General features: G+C 39.4%; 1 protein-coding gene across 3 annotated transcripts in view; it reads right to left on the reverse strand.

Moving 5' to 3' along the window:
* The window catches only part of NTRK2 (neurotrophic receptor tyrosine kinase 2), a 197,731-nt gene that overhangs the window by 61,142 nt on the left and 115,097 nt on the right, over positions 1–21,492 (reverse strand). Inside the window, exon 13 of one of the 3 annotated variants that reach the window (XM_057370012.1) lies at positions 3,267–5,068. The exons of the other annotated variants lie outside the window; for them this stretch is intronic. Within the exon in view, the coding sequence (XP_057225995.1) occupies positions 5,058–5,068 (11 nt within the window). The 3' untranslated portion in view covers positions 3,267–5,057. Of the gene's footprint in view, positions 1–3,266; positions 5,069–21,492 lie in introns of those variants that run through there. 3 annotated transcript variants of the gene reach the window in all.

The following is a 21,492-nucleotide window of genomic DNA, read 5'->3' on the forward strand; positions in this document are numbered from 1 at the left end:
AAAAAAAAGGTACATGTTCTCTCTCTCCTGTCTTAGATCTGTATGTTATTTTCATGTAACATGAAAAGTGACACACCTAGATAACAGATGTAGCAAAGAATATATGAAATATCCTTTAAATCACTTGAGCTCTTAATTGGGCTGTCAGCTAAAATGATGTTTCTCTATATTTCAGATAAATAAGGAGGAATTCTGCATCTTTGCTAACAGAAATTTGACGAGAGAGCAGAAATCTCCATCGTGTCTGGCTCCTTGCAACGGATCTGCACAATCTGCAGCCCAGGGCCACTTGCCCTTTGGTGGGTTCTAGGCCATGCCTTGCCCCATATGCCCCTCTGGCTCTGGACAGCCAGGCACTGGTCACTCTGTCAGCAAGCAGTCGGTGTGTCCATCAGAGGTAGGTTTAAAGTACCATCAGCCAGTGCCTTGGGTCCTCTGCAGACAACAAACCCCTAGGTCTGTTTCCAGTAAGGTTTCCTTCAGACTCTGTTTAAATAAGGCCTTTGTAAATTCTAGCACATATCAATCCCCTCCCACATATCAATAAAATTTTATTTTAGAGACAGAGAAAGACCACAGATACATGAATCAAAAGTTAACTACACAGTATGCCAGCAGCTAATGAAAAACAAAGACCTGTACTCCTTTAGGATGACAACAGCTTCCCACAGGGACCAGTGTGATAATGAACTGTCACAGCCCCAGCACCAACAGTGACAAAACAACCACAACCAAATAGATCTTTTAAAGCTGTGGCCCATGACGAGGTTGAGGACAAATTCAGTCTCTGCCAATATGCTTTYCCTACCTAAAAGCATCTTGGTTTTGACTTGATAATTATAGTGTGCTGAGCCAACCAGCTGTCACTAAAGAACAGGAGCTGCCCAAATGAAGCAAAATGCATAGACATTTACTGCTGATTTATCACACAATAATGAACCCAGTTAACAGCCTTTTGAGGCACGGAACTGAAAGACAGAAAGAGAGAAAAAAAAAAAGAAGAGGAAAGGGAGGAAGAAAGAGCTTTGAACATTTCGTTCCAGTCGGTTTCCAAGAATGAGGAAAACACCAGGCGTGATTCAATCAAAGGATGCCCTCCCACAGTCACGCTGCTGCTGGAGAAGGGGCCACTGGGCAGATACCCGAGACGTACATTTCCCAAAGCACACAGACCCAGTCACTRCAGAAGCATGAAGTCTCACTGATGGCAGCACACGTACATAGCAGGGCAAACAAGAAGAACAGCAGAAATGGCTGAATGAACTTTATTCAGGATCTGACATACAATGTCAGCATAATGAATGTGACCTAAAGAAGATTGTTACACTCATAACCAGAATGATTTGGCAGCTTTGACCAATTAGTACCAGTTCATTTTATGTTGATAGCTAGTATATACACGATATTCTGTAAAAGCTTAATAAATGTCACCATAAATCATAGTCCTTTTGTCCCCTGTACTTTTTATATTTGGAAAATACTTTCAGTTGAATCTTCTTTAATACTTGTTGTAGACTGAAATTAATGCAAATGTTATTCTAGCAGTCTCTGCAACACACTAAAAATGCATGAACCAGAAAAGCTCTTTTCTCACCTAGCATCTATATGACTACTGCTCTTGAAAACACAAAAAACGCTTTTGTCTCAACTACTGTACACCATGATTGTTTTCAGCAACTTCAGTCTGCACACAACTAAGATAGGCAAAATATAGGGGTTTTCTCCCCTTCCTCCTGAAGTTCAAGTTCTCTCCCAGAGCAATAAATACCAGTTGCCTACACACTCATGTACATGGGAAACATTTTAAGTGGCAGTAACCACCACAAACAGCTGCTATATTTGTTCCACTGTAGTGGCAGAGTACCCCAAGTGCTTATCAGTAAAGCAAATAGTGACAATTATCATGATTTTTACTGTTACCAGTGAAAATGCCGGATTCTTGTCTCAAGCTGCTCGATCTGACATTTGCAGCTAGGGAAATGGGTGCCGTCCTTTGATAAGCCCCCGGTTCTCGCTTAGCTAAAACACTGAGGTGTTAAGCCAAGGTGTCACCAGGGTACCTGAACAGACCCTTCACGGGCAGAGTGTATTTATTGACTGCTGCCTCCTGTGACACCGCCACCAACAGGAGGGCACCTACAGACTCGCTTTTAGGAGCACTCTTCCGAAGTCTGCTGTCAGGCTGGAGGGATACTTTGCATTTCGGTCGTCCAACATCCACAAAATGGCCCTTAGGCAATTTCCAGGCCTCTGTGTTTCCAGCCTGTCCTTCAGAATTTTAATGAGGAGGGAGGGTCAGAAGGTAACATAATTATTTATAAACCGATGTCAARATTTGTTGAGTAGTTTTTCCAGTGTTTTCCCGTGTACAGCTCTCAACTAACTTATAACTAGTGCACTGCTTTCAACATTGCTTGCCATATTTATTCTTCCCTTCTTGCAAAATTTTCTTCAGTAAGAGAACGGTAATTCAGCCACATGTTCCAAGAATATAACAGGCTCTAACKGCAAAAATCACCATTACTGATTTGCATTTTTCCTTACAGAGAAACTACAGAGAAACAACRTTTGCTTCTGAAACCTAGATACACACACATACACACACACACACAGATGAAAAGATATTTGTCATCAGCRTTTTGGCAAACAACTCTTATGAGGCTCCTGCTGAGTGAATCCCTTTATGACTCTTTTCCCCACCTAGAAAATAAGGCCAGAAATGCATACCTAGCTATTTCATAATAGTGGTGGGGATTTTTAAAATATTGCTTACTTTCTACTTGAACACTGTCACAAAGCTATGAAGTGTAAGTTATGGATTAATCAAAGTCCTTGTCTGGTATATTTTGGAAACAATGGCACAAACTTCTCACTGCCATCACTTTCTTAATTTCAAAATCTCAAGTGGAAACTCTTCAGATATGAATTTGGCTGCAAAAAATACTTTATTGTAATTTTACTGATTCTGGCCTCCTCAAAGTGCACTCAAAAATAAAATGGAAAGAATACATTCAGAAAAAAAGAAATTAAAACACCGTTTCTCTTGCATTACATTCAGTGCTCTCTTGTATGCCATGACAGCAATCCTCACTCACAAAATGTGAGCTGGGAAAAGAAGTGGAGTTCTTCCAGATTAACTGTCACAAAGAGAAACTGCTGAAGAAAGCAATTAAGAAACTTACAGCATCCCCTGATTTAAGACACATTAAAAAAAAAAAAAAAAAAAAAAAAAAAAAAAAAAAAAAAAAAAAAAAACCAAAAAAACCAGAAAAAAATCTTGCTATGAACAAAGGAAAATGTGAGGTCTGCTGCTAGCAGTGCCATAGTTCTTTGCTTATTCCAGCCTATATRTTGTTAGTTTTTGGTATTTTATGTACTATCCTCCATAAAAATAAGCAGCCCCTCAGGGATTAGCACACCACAATCAACACTTCAAAACTACTTGCAGAAGCTCTTTCCACACCTTCATAGATGGAAGCAAATAAGGATTTCTGAACAGGAGCTACTAGAATCATTTGGCTTCATATTGTGCCAAGTAGCCTTTTGAAATGCCAATTGTGGAAACTGGGGAAAATGCTAAATTGCATCCCAATGAGGGCGATTCTAGCTAAGCATCAGAACAACATCATTAGGAAATATCTCTTCTCAACACTATTTTAAAAGGTATTTTCCCCCATAATTAACCAAGTTGAAAGTTAGACAGTAGCTAGGAGCAAGCAGTTTGTAAAACCTGCCTTATCAAAAAAAAAAAATGTGCTGTCACATATAGACCCTGCTGGAAGCCTTAGTTAAGGACAAATCCTGCTCCAGTACAGCCTTTTTAGTTCAAGTCCCATTCTGCAGGATTCTGATATAACTTCCCCAAATCAGTGACAGGCTTGTCACTGACAATGAGGGGAACCTGAAACCAACAATCTTACAGAAAAGAGGAGCATCTTACCACCTCAGAAATTGGACAGGTTATGAGTTTGAATGAAAAGACAATGCACACACTAAAAATGTGCTACATGCTACAGTTCTCCACCCAGTAATTCATATCAGCAGATACATAGGAAAAGAAGATGATCCACATTATGGAATTTATTTAGAAGGAACACAGGGGAGAGATAAAATATGGGCAGGGTACAGCATGAACTCTAAAAAATAGAAAGAAAAAGAAGATGACTAAACTTCTCCAGTTCAAAAGAMAGTGAATCTCCAGACCTCAGCTGATTAGTAGTGCTAAACAGATTTCCCTGTTTCCTCACTTAAGCATTTTAGATCCTGTTAATTCGTGTTTCTTCATTCTCAACAGCATTTTACAGCTGCTCCTGCTGTAGATAACATCTGTCCTGCAAAGACTTCCCTTAAAGATTTTWCGCAACATTTTAAATAAATGCTATGCCTAGTACAGAAAGTATTTGTCTATATCCAAACCAACACAAGACACGGATTGCTGCACAGMGATTTTGGTTTTTTTCTGTTACACTAGACAATCATATTTGGGATAACTTAAGAAAAAAGACAGAAACTTTTGCTAGCTTCTATATCACTACTTCTTAGTGACTCAACTTTATTTTAATGCCACATATTGCACAGCTACCAGCCTGCTGGAAATATTTCTGCATCCTATTTGGTTAGTTGTCCTACAATTTCAGAAGCTTGTGATCTCATATGGAAGTTTGCAGATGTAGTTCCCTTTCCCTCCCCAGCTATAGCATGAAAATGCATGCCAGAACATAAGCTCTGGCACACACTTTGGAGACGGATGTGGAAAGGTTACACAATTTTGCGGTAAATTCATTAGGATCAAGCAGCACCACTTAAAGCAATCACTCTCCTGGCCAAAGAAATAAGTGAGGAAAAAAATAACAAAAAACCCAAGTCTTCACTTTTCTGATGTCCTGTTGCATCAAAGCACAGGYTGCAACAAGCTGAGAAAGAGTAATGTGCTTCAACGTCTTTTTCAGTTGCTATGGTACAGTTTCTTATGGAAAATTCCTTGTTCTGCGTGATGTTTTTCCTGCCTCATTTGGGATGGCAGAACCGTTCCTTGTGTCACCTGAGAAACCGGGCTGTCAGTTTCCACCTATTGGTGAGAAAGAAACTCATCAGCAGCAGAACTCAGTGGAGAATTCCTTGGTTAGAAGTTTCTGCGCTGGAGGCCAACATGACAGTGGGGAGCAAGGACGGATAGGTCGGGGGGGGGGAGGGTGCCACACAGGAGATCTGGCTTCCACCCCAGGCTCAGATTTCCTGTGTAGTCTGAGGCAAAGGATTTAATCACTCGGACTCCCTGCTCATAAAGGCAGGACAACCAAGCATCCTTTCCCCATTCTTCACCCTGCATGTGGAGCCCCAAGTCTGTAACCTGCCCACAGGACAGCCAAGCAGCTCCAGGTTACAGGAGTGGGGCATAGCCCAAAAGCTCTTCAGGCAAGGGTTATGTGCACCTGCAGAGTCCCCAGTGCTTTGCACAGTGAGGTCTTGTTTGGACCATGGGGCTCTAAAGAAATGCAAGAAAATAATATTAAGTAATCATATTGTTCTCTGCTTTTAAGGAAAAATATCAACATAGGCAAGGAGGTAGAACTCCAGCTTTACTGTACAGCCGAATTGGAAAAACATTGGGCTTTTCGAGGGGATCCCTAATAAATTTTCTGGATTGATAATACTGAAAATTGCCAGAAAAACAGTATAAAAAAGGTATTATAGCATCACACCAGTGATACAAAGCAATCAGGGATTAGGCCTTTCCACTAGGGGAATTTTTTTTATGCACTAGTTGGAAGCAATCCGATTTTAACGTGACATTTTTCCTGCTAGAATGTTCACACCTCCAATCAAAAAATAATTACCTTCTAGTACTTTTGATTCATGACTAAAACAAAACTGGTTAAAAAGAAAAATTTTAAAAAGCATTAATATTTTAATGCAGTTGGAGAATACTTCAGAACGTTGACATTTCCGTGGACTCCCTATGGTGGTGAGAAGAGCTTTTGACCTCTCTGAGGAAATGGGTTTTGAAAATTATAAATGAGTTAAGTGTTTGAAAAGAGACTCCTTTAGACAGTAATGCCTGCTATGAGAATGAAGAGCATTCAAAATATGACAATGCAAGTGCATTCCACAGGACATATTTTCTGATGGTACCAATACTTAAAGCTCCATTGACTTCAGTGGAGTTTCACCTTTTAATCCAAGAAGGTTTGGACTTGTTGGATATCACTTGCAGTAACATAAAACCCTTTAAGTCTTTGAGTCCTTTAACAGGTAAGTTGAACAAGAAAATTAATGGGAGCAATTGTGGGAATGAACAAAAATTTACTAATATTAAACACGAGTCAGGACATTCAAAATTTTGATTCCCATAGCATTAATTTCAGTGTAAAGCTAGTAAAAATTTTCACTGAAAAATATTATTAATGTAAAATAAAGTTTCAAATATGTGGCAGCAGAAAAATAATAATTTTCAGTTACTTTTTTTGCTTCCTAAAACAAAGAATCAAATWTAATATTCCAAAGTGGGAAAATCCTTCCCCTCCCCTCACACAAACACACAAAAAAATCACTCTTACCCATATTTTTGAAATATTTTCCCAAATTGAAATATTGTCAAAAAAAGTATTTCATTTTAAAATATCGACTTATTTTTTTGAAGATGCACTTTTTTTCCATTTCAACATTTCAAGTTGAAACTTGAGACAAAATTGAACCAAGAGCCCTCTGCTTTCTCTTGTATTTTAAAGCAGCAAGTTATTCTGAAATGCTGAAATCTCCCATGGGAGGAAAATTCTATTTTTGAACAGCTTTACTTCTGTGCATTTAAAATCTCAGCTACTACCCTGGAGGAGGAGGAGCTGTACTGAAGATGGAATAATTCAGTAAATGCTGCATTATTCTGGCTGCACAAGGTGGTTGGTAAAGGCAGCAGGACCTTCCCATCTCACTTTGCATTTGGGGGAACCACTCTGCCAAGGCTGCCCCTAGATGAGGAACTGGTTGCCAGTCTCACACAGAAGCCCATGCAGGATCCCTGCACACCAGAACATTGCTCCACTGATTACTTTCCTCATTCTACCACTTTTGACGCCTTATCTAATAAAATTCACAAGCAAGCCAAAAGATACTAAGAATGGAAGCTAAAACTCAGTTGTAAGCACAGTGAGGTTGTAAGCTAGATCAAATGAGGTTATAGAAGTTTGAACCAAAATCCAAGATTTGAATACAATTTACTTTTGACAAACCTCACATTCTGACCTGAATTCTGTGAGTTAAAAACAATTGCTCTAAGAACCTCTCCCAGACTGAACAAAATGATAAAATGAAAGAGGGATTCGGCATTCTACTTCCTATGTTACTGCAAAGACTCATCTATCTGCCAGTCTTTTGAAACAGCAAAAATTTTGCATGATATGGTATTTTTGTGTTAGAGCCTTGGATTTGGATTATGCTGGGCCAGGTCATCTTCAGTAAGAGCAGTGCTGTTACATCAATACTCCTAGTACAAAGAAAATCTGAAGAACAGCTCCTCTGTTTTTCAGAAGACAATGTAAATTGATACCTCTTAAATACCCAGACCCTTTGATAATCACAAGCACAATCACTGATGTTAAATTTCCCTTCTCCCAGCATCCTAATAATCTTCCTCATATCTCCAGGAGCACAAGTACCAGTGGGGATTTGAAGGTGGGGGGCACAGACGGATACAGAAATAAACTGTGACCTAAAAGAGGTTTTTGCTTCTATCTTGTACTCTATTGATCCTTTCACAGTCCCTAAAGATCCAAGATATTTTACAATTATAACCATAATGAAATGCCACCAGGGATTCAAGTTTCCCCTCCTGAACATCTAGAGAAGCAATAAATATCAGTTTAAAAGGTATAAAACCAAATCAACAAATAGGTAAAGCCACACCTATGAGGCCCTGCCACACCAATGTCCCATTCTCTTAACTGGTGCTACAGAGTGTTGGTAAAATTCCCTACCCAACCCAAGCAGCCTAATTGGCTGTCAGGATGAAACACAGTTAAATAGAAACTTAATGAGCACACTGGCTTAGTGAAAGGCAATTCAAAATTCTTAATCGAACACTGCTGTGTTTAACAAGTCAGGTAATGTATGAAAAGCAAAGCCTACTGGCCTAAATCCTTTTGCTTTCAAAATCCTAACCCTGAAGCCATGCAGAACAAGGTAGGTAGTGATTTTAATTGACTGAAGTTTGGAGCAGTACAGCAGCAAAACATCGGAGTAAATTGCCAACAGGCCTACCCTTTTGTCTTGCTTATCTTTGATTTTCTTTTTCCTCCCCACTTCTCTCCTCCCTTCTCTTTGTTTGGAAGAGGGAGATCTGTACACTTGTCTGTCTCCCAGAGTGCCACTTCTTACTGGAGCCATCTCTGATTATTGCTTGGGTGCGTACAAGTCACAGACTTTTGTATTTTCCTTTCCCTATTGTCTGAGAATGATTTATATCTGCTTCTTCTTTGTGATGTTCGTTCAGTTTTGCCCCATCTAATTAGTTTTCTCAGTAATTGCTTCTCACAGCCTTCATTTATGACACCAGGGTCACCTTTAACAGACTTGCTGGCTTAAACAGCACCTTAAGGTAGGAATTTTTCTCCATGTTTACAACGTGGGCATTATTCCCCATAGCAAAGCCTAAGGACATACATTATGTTCTGCCCATACAGAGCAGCTGCCTGTTAAAGGTGACAAGCAAAATGTTAAAGAGTTCACATTGGTTTTCCTTTGTTCCATAATTTTGCTAAAAAATATAATAATATACTTCATATTTTCTTGCATTCAGGTACAGGGTGCATTTCTTAAGTCTTTACATTATTTTCCCTGATGCTTTGCGCCACCATCTTTCATTGGGTTGAAGTGGAATGGAGAAAAAACTACTGTTCTAAGAATCGAACTATCAGCCTTCTGTAGAGCAGACTGAGTGAGAATTAGCTGCTCAAAAGTGTGATTTTACTTACAGCCATCCTACAGCTTGCACAACTTAACAACACAAAGAACCTCAATAATTCAAGTGTATCAGAATGCAGAAATATTTAGCTTGCACAGTATTAAACGGCTCATTAATTTACTTAAAAACAACGATCCAAAAGCTAATTCCAAATACAAAGAAAACAGTAGTAGCTGGGTTCGGTTCCAAATTTTCAAATAGGCTTTGATCTATGGCCTTCTTAGCCTGATTACCCAGAGAGTTAATATACCATGCAAAACTCCAAGTCCAGCTCAGCACTGACACAGACTCTCATAATTTCAACCAGAAAGAGTGGGGAGTACTGGCCAGCTTGTGACCATGGAGGGTTTATATCCTAGCTTGTGAACTAGTATTTATTTTCCTTATTACAAGAGTGTTGAGCTCTAGGAAAGATTTAAAACAAAAGTTGATATCTTTCCTGAGATCGCATTTCCATTTAAATAATTGCTCTTCTTTCTTAAAAATGAAAATTCATGTCTCAAGATGCTTTAGCTGAAGAACATTGTGGATTTTAACATGTGTGATTGTATATAGCATACCCATAGAGAAATGCCACAGAAAGGATAACAAAATGTTTCTTAAAAGCTTTTACAGACATCTAGATGGGATGGATGACTGGTCTGATCAGGGCAAGAACTCACTGTGGGTGGGCACAGTCCCTTCTGTGTGATGAAAAATAACTACGGCACACTCAGGCAGAAATTCTATCTCAAGACTAGACAAAAAAAAATCAAGCATTTCTCTGTATACTTTCTCTCCATTATAATGAAAAGCACAGAATGCTTTACCGTGTTTTTCCCATAGAAAATGCTCTATATATTTCAGTATACATATTCTGTCAATAAACAGAAGCTGCAAAGTTGAGATGGCAAATCTGTCTTCAAGAGGGGCAGTAACACTTGTGTACTTAGCTCTATCTTGAAAACACCTTATCTTGCAGTCAAAAAAAACCCAACTTACCAGTCCAAAATAAATCTCTTACCGGTTTGTTTAACATTGCCATTTACCACAGCCCTGTTTCAGATGTTGAGGCCAATCTCAAAACACACAGAGATCAATAGGCAGGAAAGACTCATGTTGGTTAAAATGGGAAATCAATTCTGTTCTGGGCCTCTTGAGGAAAGCTGCAAAGAAAAGTTGAATCTTCTCATTTTCCTCATTCGGTCAAAAGTTGGACACGATGATCTTGGAGGTTGTTTCCAATCTTAATCATTCTGTGACTTCTGAAAGATTTACTTTATTTTGCTCTGTATTTATTCCTCAGTGTGGTACAATTCCAAGGTGCTCTAAAATCCAGCCATTAAAAAAGGCCAAAAATTATGACTTTAAAGTGCAATACAACATTGTGGTAAATGTGGGAAACCATTCCCAGCAAGGAAATGCATTGCATCAGAATGCATAATGCAAAAGCCTTTAGCAAGCTGGGAAATAGTCATCTTCCTCTTCAGGTTAAAAAAAAAAAAAAAAATTAGACAAAAAGGAAATACGTCCTCCAAGAAACTCTCCGTGAATTTGAGTCTTTAAGTCTGTGTTCATATATCACATCTTCAGGATGAGAACTGTGATTTATCTGAAACTACACCTCACTGAAAACATGCACTCTTCTCAGGCACAAGACTGAAAGCCCCTTTCCTGCAAGGCTGAGTTGAGCACAGAGCTTTTGAGCTTTGTGGTGATCCCTGCTGGAGCTGGCTTTGGCTTTGGGATGGSCTGAAGGAGTCCAGTCGACAAATGCACCCCGCCCAGTAGTGGCCACAGAACTGATGTGACCAAGTCACAGGCAGCTCGCCTGCAGTCAGCCATGGCTTGCACAAGTTGAGGGACCACAAACCTGCCTCTACTTGTCCTGCTACAGATGGGCCACCCTTCTCCAGGTGCTCTGTGAATGCCATGGGGGCTCTGAGCCCCCAGGGAAGGCTCACCCAAAAGGAGATTGCACTGGCTCACCAAAGGCTCACCCCTGTGATTGCACTGAGTGAGGACACTAATGCATCTCTGCTCCTGCTAACACTCATTCACATCATTACCTGCCAGGACAGATGAGCATCAGCTCTCTGCTGCCATGGCTGGGGCGAGCTGACAGCCTCTGGCCTTTTAGCTGCTTCTGATATCTTTTCTCCTCTGTTTTCCTGGTTCTGAGTGTTTCAGCCATAGGGGGATATAAATATAGGACTGTTCATGTCAGGGAAACTGCCACATATTATTCAGGGAATATCTGCTCATTTATTAGAAAGGTTAGTATTTATAGAGGGACATCAATGTGTCACTGAGCATAAGCCAATCTTTAGGTGTTAGAAGACTTGAAAGAAATACATACCTTGAACAAAGGATTCTAACATGTACTGACAATTTAAGATACTAAAGAGGTACTGCTGTGATCCACTGTAGCAATTTGCCCATTCCTGAACTCAGAAGATATGCTATACAAAATAAAGTTAGAACTTGCCATCAACAAAAGTGGAAATGGCATTGTTGGACAATGATAACACAAATAATTTCATTCTCACCTGATAATAACAGCCCCTTCGCACACCTGCCATTGCACAAGTGAACTTCATGGACCAAGCATCACAAACCCATTAGAACACAATAGCATGTAACAGGGTACTTTCACTTCCAAATCAGATGATGGAGAATAAGCCTATAAGCTTTTCTTTTGCTCTTTACCACTCAAGAAGGAGCTTTCCAAACTTTCCTACATAGGGCAGGTCAATGCGTTTCTGTTTGCAGGCAATCCCATTGCTGTATCAGTCTCAGCAGCCTCTTGAGTGGAGTCTGCAAATACTGCAAAACGATTGCTTTTCTTCTGATGAGAATAAAAAAAGGGACAAGATAAATCATGTCCTCCTGCAAAGTGCTTGGAACAAATCAGACAGACAAGTATTTATTGTTTTCTTGGCCAAAAACTGAGACTAAGGTTCTTRTTGCTTTTCCATTTGTTTCTCCCTTTTTCTGCTCCTATTTTTTGTGGGACATGTTCCACTTGTTTCAACTATTCAGCTATTTCTTGGGTTTTTTTGTTAAGGCAGCCATAGGCCTTCCAAGCTGTGGGGACTTAAAAAATAAAAACCCAACCAACCAGACAACCAAACAAAAACCAAAAAATAAGAAAAAGTGAGAGTGAGAGCAGATCCTTGAAAAAAAAGCCTAAGAAATGAAATCTAAAGAAATCTTCAACAACACTCAGAAGTAAGACTTGCTGTGTGGGAATGGCTTCATTTCAGAAAGATTCTTACTGAACCTGTGGCTCAAGGAAGTATTCATAATAGCAGTAGAAAATTCTGTCAAATCCATTTTTCCTTCAAAATTATATAAACTGGAGAATGTTTGAAGTTAGATTTAGCTTCTCACCATCCAGTCTTGGGAATATATAACCACAGGATAGAGATAATCACCCCATTTTCCATTTCTTCTTTCCAGTTCTGTGGGAAACAAACCAAGATGGGAGGAGGAAAGAAGGCAAGGAAGCTCTGAACACAGCTTTGCTTTCCATCTTCTTAACTCTGATTCCAACTGTCCAACACAACTCAGAGCTGCTCAAGGCATCCTCTTGCAGCCTTTTCCTGCACCCTATGCAACAACTGACTTTCTACAGTTTCCAACAACCAGTGTTCAAAGGCTTTTAGGGAGCTGAAAACGAATCAGTAATTTACTGGAATTTCCCAAAGTATTAAGCTGACTAAACCTCTGAATTCTATTGACCAGACTTTTCACCTTGAAGCTGTTTAGGGCTCTTTAGAAAACCAGTTACTTAGTTTGATTTAGCACCTGAATGCTGTTTCAGCAGACTAGCTGACATCTGAGAAGGGAATTTAGATTCCCCAAGTTCAGAAACTTTAAAAAAAACATTCCCTAGAGAGAGTATTCATTATATAGGGATATGCCACAATTTAGAGAAACAGGAAATAATTGATATGCATGCACCACATATTTTTTATAAATGCAAGGAACWCCCCCATGCAACATGGTTTCCATTTAATTGTTTAATTGCGCCCCAAAAYGAACAGGCACAACTTTTCACCTGGAGAACTTTAAAGAATATAAGGCATCACTGCATGGTTTTGACTTAGTTTATTTGACAARTGTTTTCTCCTTCAGGAGTTTTTCCCTTCAATCACAAGGAGTCCCTCTCAATCTGCAATAATAGTCTTCAATTATTATGGGCATGGATGGAGCAGTGTTCACCTCATACCAGACCTGCATGCCTCATAACTCAATCTACATTCTGATTTTGAAGATCAACAGCCCATCCTCTGTGGAATGCCCTCCTCATCACAGGCTGAGAAAGGCACTACAACCCTCACTGCTAAAGACTGCCCGTCTCTCCTTGTGTCCTCAGACATTGTCCCACCAAGCAGAGGTCCCCTCAGCACCCCACCAAGCAAGCAGATGGTAATGAAAGGTGCACTCACTTCTGTCCAACACACCAGACGAAAACGAGCTTAAGAGCAAGTGAGAAAGGGAGGGCCGTAAAAAATGGTCATAAAATACATTTCAACTGTTGCGGTTTTATATCTGTTGATTAACAATGGAAGCATGTTCCTGGAATTGTCTACTCACATAATCCTACCTTTTACATGACACAAAAAAGAGCTCAGCCCAGGTATTTTATTATACAGAATATATGTCTAAATTAAAATGGGCCTATTAATTACTCACCTTCCACTGAGAAAAAAAAAAAAAAAAACCTAATAATTTTTCCCCAACTGATGCTGTAGAACATGAGAAGCCTGTTTAAAAGTTTACTTAACAAGCTAATGCTGGCAAAMAATATTTGAAGAACATTACAGAATACTTAAAAATATCACCAACTTTTTTAGTTTTATCTCTGATAACATTTAAAATGTCTTTTAAATTCGATTTGTTTTTTGAGCTACCCTATGCTTGTAAAAAATGCAGATAAGTTGAGGCATTGAGGAGCTCCGCAGCAAAAACCTGCAAAACCCAAACCTAACATGCTCAAACCTTATAGATCTCTCTCTCACATTTTTGCTGGGGAAGATTCCTTGAGAGAGATGACAGTCAACCTGCACAGGCTGCAGGATAAAAAAGGAGCTGAAAGCTCAAGCTTTCTGCATCTCAGCCTTCATATTCATATCCAATGGGATGCAGTGGGRAAAGCAGGTCCTTGGCAGAATCTAGTAGCCAGAGCAAAAAAGATATAGGAAAGGAAGGGACAACAAAGAGCAGCCGAACTCCTGCTGGATGTGGGCTGCCCTGCAAATCAATACACCCCATTCACACACAGAAACATGAAGRACATGCATATATTGAGAGTTCTGCAGATCAAGATCATTCTGTTCTATTCAGCACACCAGACCTTCCAGAGCCTCCCTGCCTGTGGCAGACCTGCAGAGCTGCAAAGCCAGCCACACGGTCCTGCAGGACACAGACTCCTAAAATTCTCTCAAATGTCATATTAAAGCACTGACAGCCTTAATTCCTCAGAGACAGCAGGCTGGCAAGAGCAGTGAAGATGTTACACACAATGGAAAAAAAAACATGGCTCATCACATTGCAACTGCAATAAATACTCCCCAGTTTTAACCAATGCTTACTGTGGGCACTATATTCCTGATAATTTTCTCCCAGAATTTATCATTAGTTGAGTTTGTGCGCAGGGCCAACTGCCTTTTTTCACAATCATGTTTCTGATTAATGATGCAACTTGCTTGGTGGTAAGTTCAAGAAAATAGAAGCAGGGTTTATGAAATAATTTTGGCTACRAAGTTATTTATTTCTAACTTTCTCATAATTTAGCATTTCTCAGACTTAAAATTTCTCATTTCATTCTTATTTCTTTGGCATGTGTATTTCTCCTTTAGCCAAAAGTTTCATTGACACAAATAAATAAATCCAAAGGCAAATTTTACTCCTATGCATAGGCTTGTGACAGGGAGGTTTTCAGAATGGATTACCTTTTTTTTTTCCTATTCAGCTTTATTTAAGTACTGCACATGCAGGTTTCTGTACATTAAATCAACATCCTAGAACATAGTTTGCAGAGTCTGAAAGACATAATTTAATCATTAAAATATGAGTGATGATACTTGTCATTTGTGTGTTACTGATTTAGGTGACAAAACGCTGTATGTATTTCTGACACAGATGTATTATTCAAATGACAAACTGAACTCAGCAATGCCATGGAGATTACCCCTTCTCTAAAAGCACCATGTTGGTTTTTTTAGCCTTAACGAATACCCTAATTGCAGAGAATGTTTGAAGCTCTGTTTAATTTCTTTTCATAAAGTGTGCTCTCTGAGTGAAGCCCATGGTTGGCCTTGATGCAGACAGTGCACTTCAGAGCTCTGCCAAGGAAGTACAATGTTCTTACCTGAAGTCTACCTGGCAAATTTAAACAAAAAGGTGCATGCATTAATTCTGACACYGGACACTTCCTTGAGAGTGCATGTTTCCTACTGCCTTGCAATGCATACTTTGGATCTTCTTTGCTCAGTGTCCTTAAAACATCTGCTATTTCCCCTGAAGTATGTTTCATGTGCTGTTATTTCCAGGTGGGGAAACACCAGTGCTATCCACAAAACAGAGATCAAAGAGGAGGATCAGGAGTCAAAGCTGTTCTTTATTGCAGTTGCATTTCCAACATTTGGACTTCAATGCAAATATTTTACTGAATAATCTGGGTCACAGAACAACATTCTGTGTGATGAAATGCAAATTTTTTTGCAGAAAGCTGATATCTTTCTTTTTTCAATTAGATGAAAAGGGACTCAGAGGACAGATCAAGACTGCAACAAAAGTAACATCCTGCAGAGAAGTGATTCTGTGGGTTCACCTCAACACTCAATGASGAAATGTGTAAGCTTTTCTTTCAAATTCTAATGATTTTTTGATTAGGTAGAATCCCACACTTTTCAAGTTCAAGCCTTCTGCCTTTGGGAGAATTTCTTCCATCTGATTGGAAAACAAAAACTGCAGGTCTATTGAGGCTCAGAATGAGCGGCAGGAGTAAAAGCATCTAATTTCCCATCAATGTATATATTCCCTAATACATTTTATTATTTGGACAAAGGAAATAAGTGACCATGTTCTTTAGAAAAGTATTTGAGTCATAGAATGCTATGGGCTGGGAGAGAAATCTCTTGCCCAGTTAAAAAAAGGTAAAAAGCAACTAATGGAAATACACCAACTACAGCTGTCACTTCTGACATGCTTTGATGAACAACTGTAAAGACACATTTTAAATGGTGACTGCAATCAGGGATTTAAATATGCAATCAAACTACAAAAGTATTTAGTCAAGATAATAAAATGCACCTTCATATATCTTTATATTCCTATTCAGCCAAAAGAAAAAAAAATCCAGAGTAAGGCAAATAGTAGGATCAGGACAAGAAGTAAATAAWTTTTTTATATGCCTCATTGTAATCTCAGCCTCATCCATGTTCAGCTTTCAGCATACAAAGTTTTTTTTATTTTTTGGTATCTGAAGATCCCAAAGTGAACACCCTGTTAAACCTCACAATCCTGACTAACAACTAATCTGAGGAATGACAAGTTCATCTTGGACAGAGCAGTTTTTCCTCCCAGTCTGGATTTCACTAAGGTTCATCAGTTTTGCTCCTCTGCATTCTAGCTGCTGAGGTCATGGTCTCTTTTATAGGAAAACGAGCTGCTTATAAATTTTCAGCTCTGCAAGCTTTGGGAGTTGATGGAAAATCCCCAGCCTTAGGGCTTAGCTGGCTAAGAAAACAATACAACAGCCCTTTTTTTTTGCAAATACAAAAGCCTTTCAAAAGAAAGAAAATGCTCATGAAAATGCTCAGAGTGTTTGTTTTGGGTGATCCTTCTTATGTGCACAGAGATCAACTTGATTCATTTTTTACCTTATAACATCTGTCAAAAATCACCCCTATTCCTCAGAACGGTAGCAAAGTGTAGGGTGACAGAATCTGGAATAAAGTCAGATGGAGACTATGTGCTGCAGGCAGTCTGCACTGGGTGTGGGGCTCTTTTCTGAAGGACCCACTTGTGCAGGATGAGCAGCACCCAGAAACAGACAAATCTGCCGCTCTGGGTCAGCAGCCTGACAGATCCCTGCTGCACCGGGACTCTCCTGGTGAATTTTATTTTTGTCAGCAGCTTTCATTTCACCAGTGTCATGTCCCCACTTGGCAGTGAGAGCTTGTGCACCCAGCAAAGAAACCCAGGTGCTGGGGTCAGGCTCCGCTGTGRGATTCCTGGGACAAGGATGCCTGAGAAACACAGTCCAGGTGATCACAATTCCTCCTTCTGTTGCACTCTGGAAATACAGACAACTGCCTCTTTATTCAGATTGAATGGACCCAAGAGTTGGGAAGAAGGTCATCAATATACTCCAAAMTTAAGAGAAGCCGGACTGCCTTGCAAGGTGTGAGTGGTCAGAATTGTGAAAACAACAAGGTGTTGAACTACAACCAGTTGCTCCCTTCTGCGAACAGCTGAGCAGAGGAAATGCAATTCTGAGGGCCCTGGTGCCTGGCTGCTCCCCTCTGTGCTCTGTGGTGGTTGTGACAGGGCCAGCTCTGCACACTCATGTGCTTCTGCCTTGTTCAAATGCTCCCAAGTCATGAAACTGAATTTAAAAACAATGTATTGAGTAAAACAAAAACCAATATAATAAACAAAATAATTTAAAAAAAAAATACAGATTGTTTTTTTCCTTAGGCTTCTGGCGTCTGCCTCATATTCTGAACCTTTTCTTCAGATTTCTTTTCATTCTAAAATGAAATCTGACATCATCACCAGACTCCAAGACCTATGGCTTWGAAGACAAAAGTCCTGTACTACCAGAGTCATGATAAAACAGTAAGAATAACTGTCCTATTTTTCTCCCTTAAAAGTCATCCAAGAAGATGGTTGACTAAAGCAGAACATTGCTGCAATTTTCCTGACTAATGGGGACACCCAAAATCTGGCTATGCCTATGTTAAAAAGAAACATATAGTTAAAGAACAAGGAAAGTCAGAAAAAGATTGAGAATCACCTTTAACTAAATGATGTAGCATTCCCAAAAATGAAAATGAAAATCCTTAAACCTAAATGGAAAAGTTCAGTGTTCAGAAAGGGATTGGAGAGGGGGGCTCTCAAAGCTTTTGACTTTAAAATTAGCACTGCACATGCAATTAGCAATCTACTCTGAAACTGGACCTACATGCTAAATAWTTTTTTTCAGATTAGCAAAACAAATAAAAATTAACTTTGAAAAATTATTTCTGCCAACCTGCAATCACCTTCAGACTTCCTCTAATGGAGGTCAACTGGAAGTAAAACAACTATTATCTGAACTGCATATTCAGACTCCTACATTTGAAAGAATAGAATCTAAAAATGTAGAAATACAGATGAAAGATTTCACCTAGATGAATAGAATATATATATAAATGAATCTATAGATTAAAACCTCCTCAAGAATATACCCATATTTCCCATATGAATGCCACAACCCACACCACACCATCTGCAATGCAATGGCTATTTATATGGCCAGTCACTGAAAACAGCTTGCCACTAAACCATCCTCTGACTAATCAATAAGCCTGCCCAGTACAGTACACTCTCTTCCAACACTGAAATCAATGAAATTGACAAAACTGAGCGAGTTGCAAGTACAGATTAGCTAGGAAGTGCAAACTGATGTCAGTGCMGCTATTTCTCCACCATAGGGGGCCTGAAACCTCGAGCTTGCAARCCCCTTTGGTAAAGGGCAAAGCTCCAACCTTCCTTTCAGTAGCACCCAAACAASCACAGTGACTTCGTGGGGCATGGTGGGAGTTACTGGGGTAAGACTTAGAGAACAGCTGGATTCTCAAAATCCCAAAACCACCTGCAAGAAATTTATTATCCAAGTTCTGCCTTGAGAATCTCAACCTGGGCACTTCCACTTCATGAACTCTCCTCAGGTTTGGTTTTCCATGTTTTTACTGGCATAGCAATGTTAATTACTGACTGCATTTCCAGCATTAATCACAGAACTCTAACAGTCATGGACTGATATATTCCAAGTGCTGGGCTGCAATCTAAATGATGAAGAAAATCCATAATTGTTCCCTGAGAAAATGGATTTGTTTCTTCCATCCTGTTTCAACAGGTCCGATAGGCTCAGTTGATAATTTTCACAACTACAGTTTCTGTGCAGAAGGTGTAAAAGACTGATTTTTGAATGGTTTGTAATGCCCTAACTGCAGAGAGCACTGCAGCATGTCCAGGCTTCTGACCCTCTCTCACCCATCTGAAGCCAGAGCTGTTACTGATAGACAGGAACTCTACAAATGAGAAATACCTTCTGCTTTAATGCAAAAAGGAATCAAGAAGTTTGGTAGGTGTCTGAAACATGTCTGTACACCTCAGACTGTATCCTTTCAGGGCAAAAATATCCAAGATATTGGAGTGGTACATGAACTCACCAGCCAGCAGCAACCAACAGTACATGGTACATGGCATGGGGAGGAAATGCCAGGAGCACTGGGATAGCATGTCAGACAGACAWGTGCTGAAGGTAGTCAAGTGGGAAATATCAGCCAAACTCAATTGGAAGACGCAATCTTCTAGTCTTASGTTAATTAAAGGTAGAGACGAGTGTTGTGCTGAAATCACAGAAATGCAGTCCTTCTGAGTGATGACTGGAGTTGATGGGTCTTTGGTCTTCACCAGTTTGCTTTTCTCACCCTGAAGGCTGTATCTTAAAAGGAGGAAAGTGCTGCAACTGTTAGCCTGAGACAGACTCTGGCGAAGTCATCACTCTTCATCTTTAGTTATTCAGTAGTGAAAGGACTAAATTACAGATAGAGTGATGGAATTTCAAATCAGACTGAGAATAATCAACTTTTAATTTTGTTTTAAACGCATGCACTTCTAATACTTTGCAATGAATACACTTTATTCAGATATGGTTTTCTGTAGATAAGTCAAAATTTGGCCTAAGTAGATAGTTTAAAAAAAGCCTCCACTTGCTGCTTAGAGCAAACATATTCCTTCCATTTCTGTGAAAACTGCAATACAATTTATGTACAGTATTGCCTAGCTTGACGTCTCACCTCCTTCCACAGACCAAACTATGGTAAATTCAGAAGTACCTATTCCAGAGTTGCTGTCAGTGATTGTTGTGTTTTATGCTGGTGCATGCACAATGGAACTCAGACCCGATAGGAAGCAAACATAAATGTTAACTATCTTGCTGCTCATGAGAAACYAGATGACATCTGGAGCTGGCATTATTCTAAACAGGAACAAGGTGCAAAAGCTACTTAGGTTAGAGGTTTATAAACACCAAATATACACACCAGGAGGAGGCTGACAGGTTAAGAAAGGACAAGCACAGCTCTGAAATAATAAACAAGTGAGAAAGATGGAAAGAAAGCATATGTGAAATTATATCTGGGAAGCCCATTTTTGTCCAAGACAATTTCAATTGCACTTTTTTGTTGGACAGATGCTCAGTGTAGTAGAAGAAATCTGCCTTGGTTTATACACTGCCATAGTTTACCTGATTCTCCCTGCTAAAGCAAAACCAACACAACCTCCACCCCCATCACCACCCCCCAAAACACAAACACGGGGATCACAGTGGCAATGTGTCAGAATGCAGAGCATCAGCCCCACAAATCTCCCCAGAGCATGACAGCAAAGTCCTGAAACATATCCTGCAAGCATTTATACACCAACTGAACTTCATGTACTGTGATTAATTTCCCTGACACCATGTGGGTTTCATTGCAGCACATAAAACCAAACACAGACTTACGTATTTTTAGGATCAGGACATACTTAACACAAGTCAGTGATTTAATATGTCTGTACTTAATGTGCAGCTTATTAAATGTGAGAGAATTCTGTATTTTAGTAGACTTTGGGTTTTACCCGWGAACAGCAAGTATGTTGATTCAACATTAATGCTGAAGTTAGAAATTCTGCAGTTACTGATTTTATTTAAAGAATTAGAAAGCTGTCTAACRTAGCTGGGAACAGWGGTACAGTAACCTCATATTTAAAARCATAGCTTTTTATATAACATCAGGGAGCACTAATGGGCATGTTGCCCATATATGATTCTCTAGTGGCTTCTATTTTTCACAAGAATTAATGTTCTAATCAGAATCCATCTGTATAACATTTTTCTCGTGCTGATCAAGTATCACCAATTCAGTGACTTCCTTGTGATCCCACTGCATATGCTGGGTCAGAGTTTTCAGATCATTATCTTTATTATCTGCTGGTAGAAGAGATAATGTAGCATTTCTAGTCACAAAATAGCACTAAACAAAAAAGCCACAGTAATAGGGAACATCAGGGATGTACAATACAAAATCAGAAAAAGACCTTGTGTTGTGGGAACATTCTGGACTATACTTAGTGCAACAATCGGGATCTAAATAAGCATTAATATTCACATGATAAGTGGAYACTTTTACATCTGTCTTTATATGCAAGTTTTAGAACGTATGCATTTGTGTCATGCATGCATGGCCTCATGCACAGGTCAAGAAGGATTTCTATAACAGCATTTAAGATTG

The sequence above is a fragment of the Malurus melanocephalus genome, unplaced genomic scaffold, assembly GCF_030028575.1.
Source record: "Malurus melanocephalus ecotype Western Australia unplaced genomic scaffold, MMel_1.1 scaffold_117, whole genome shotgun sequence".
Lineage (NCBI taxonomy): Eukaryota > Metazoa > Chordata > Aves > Passeriformes > Maluridae > Malurus > Malurus melanocephalus.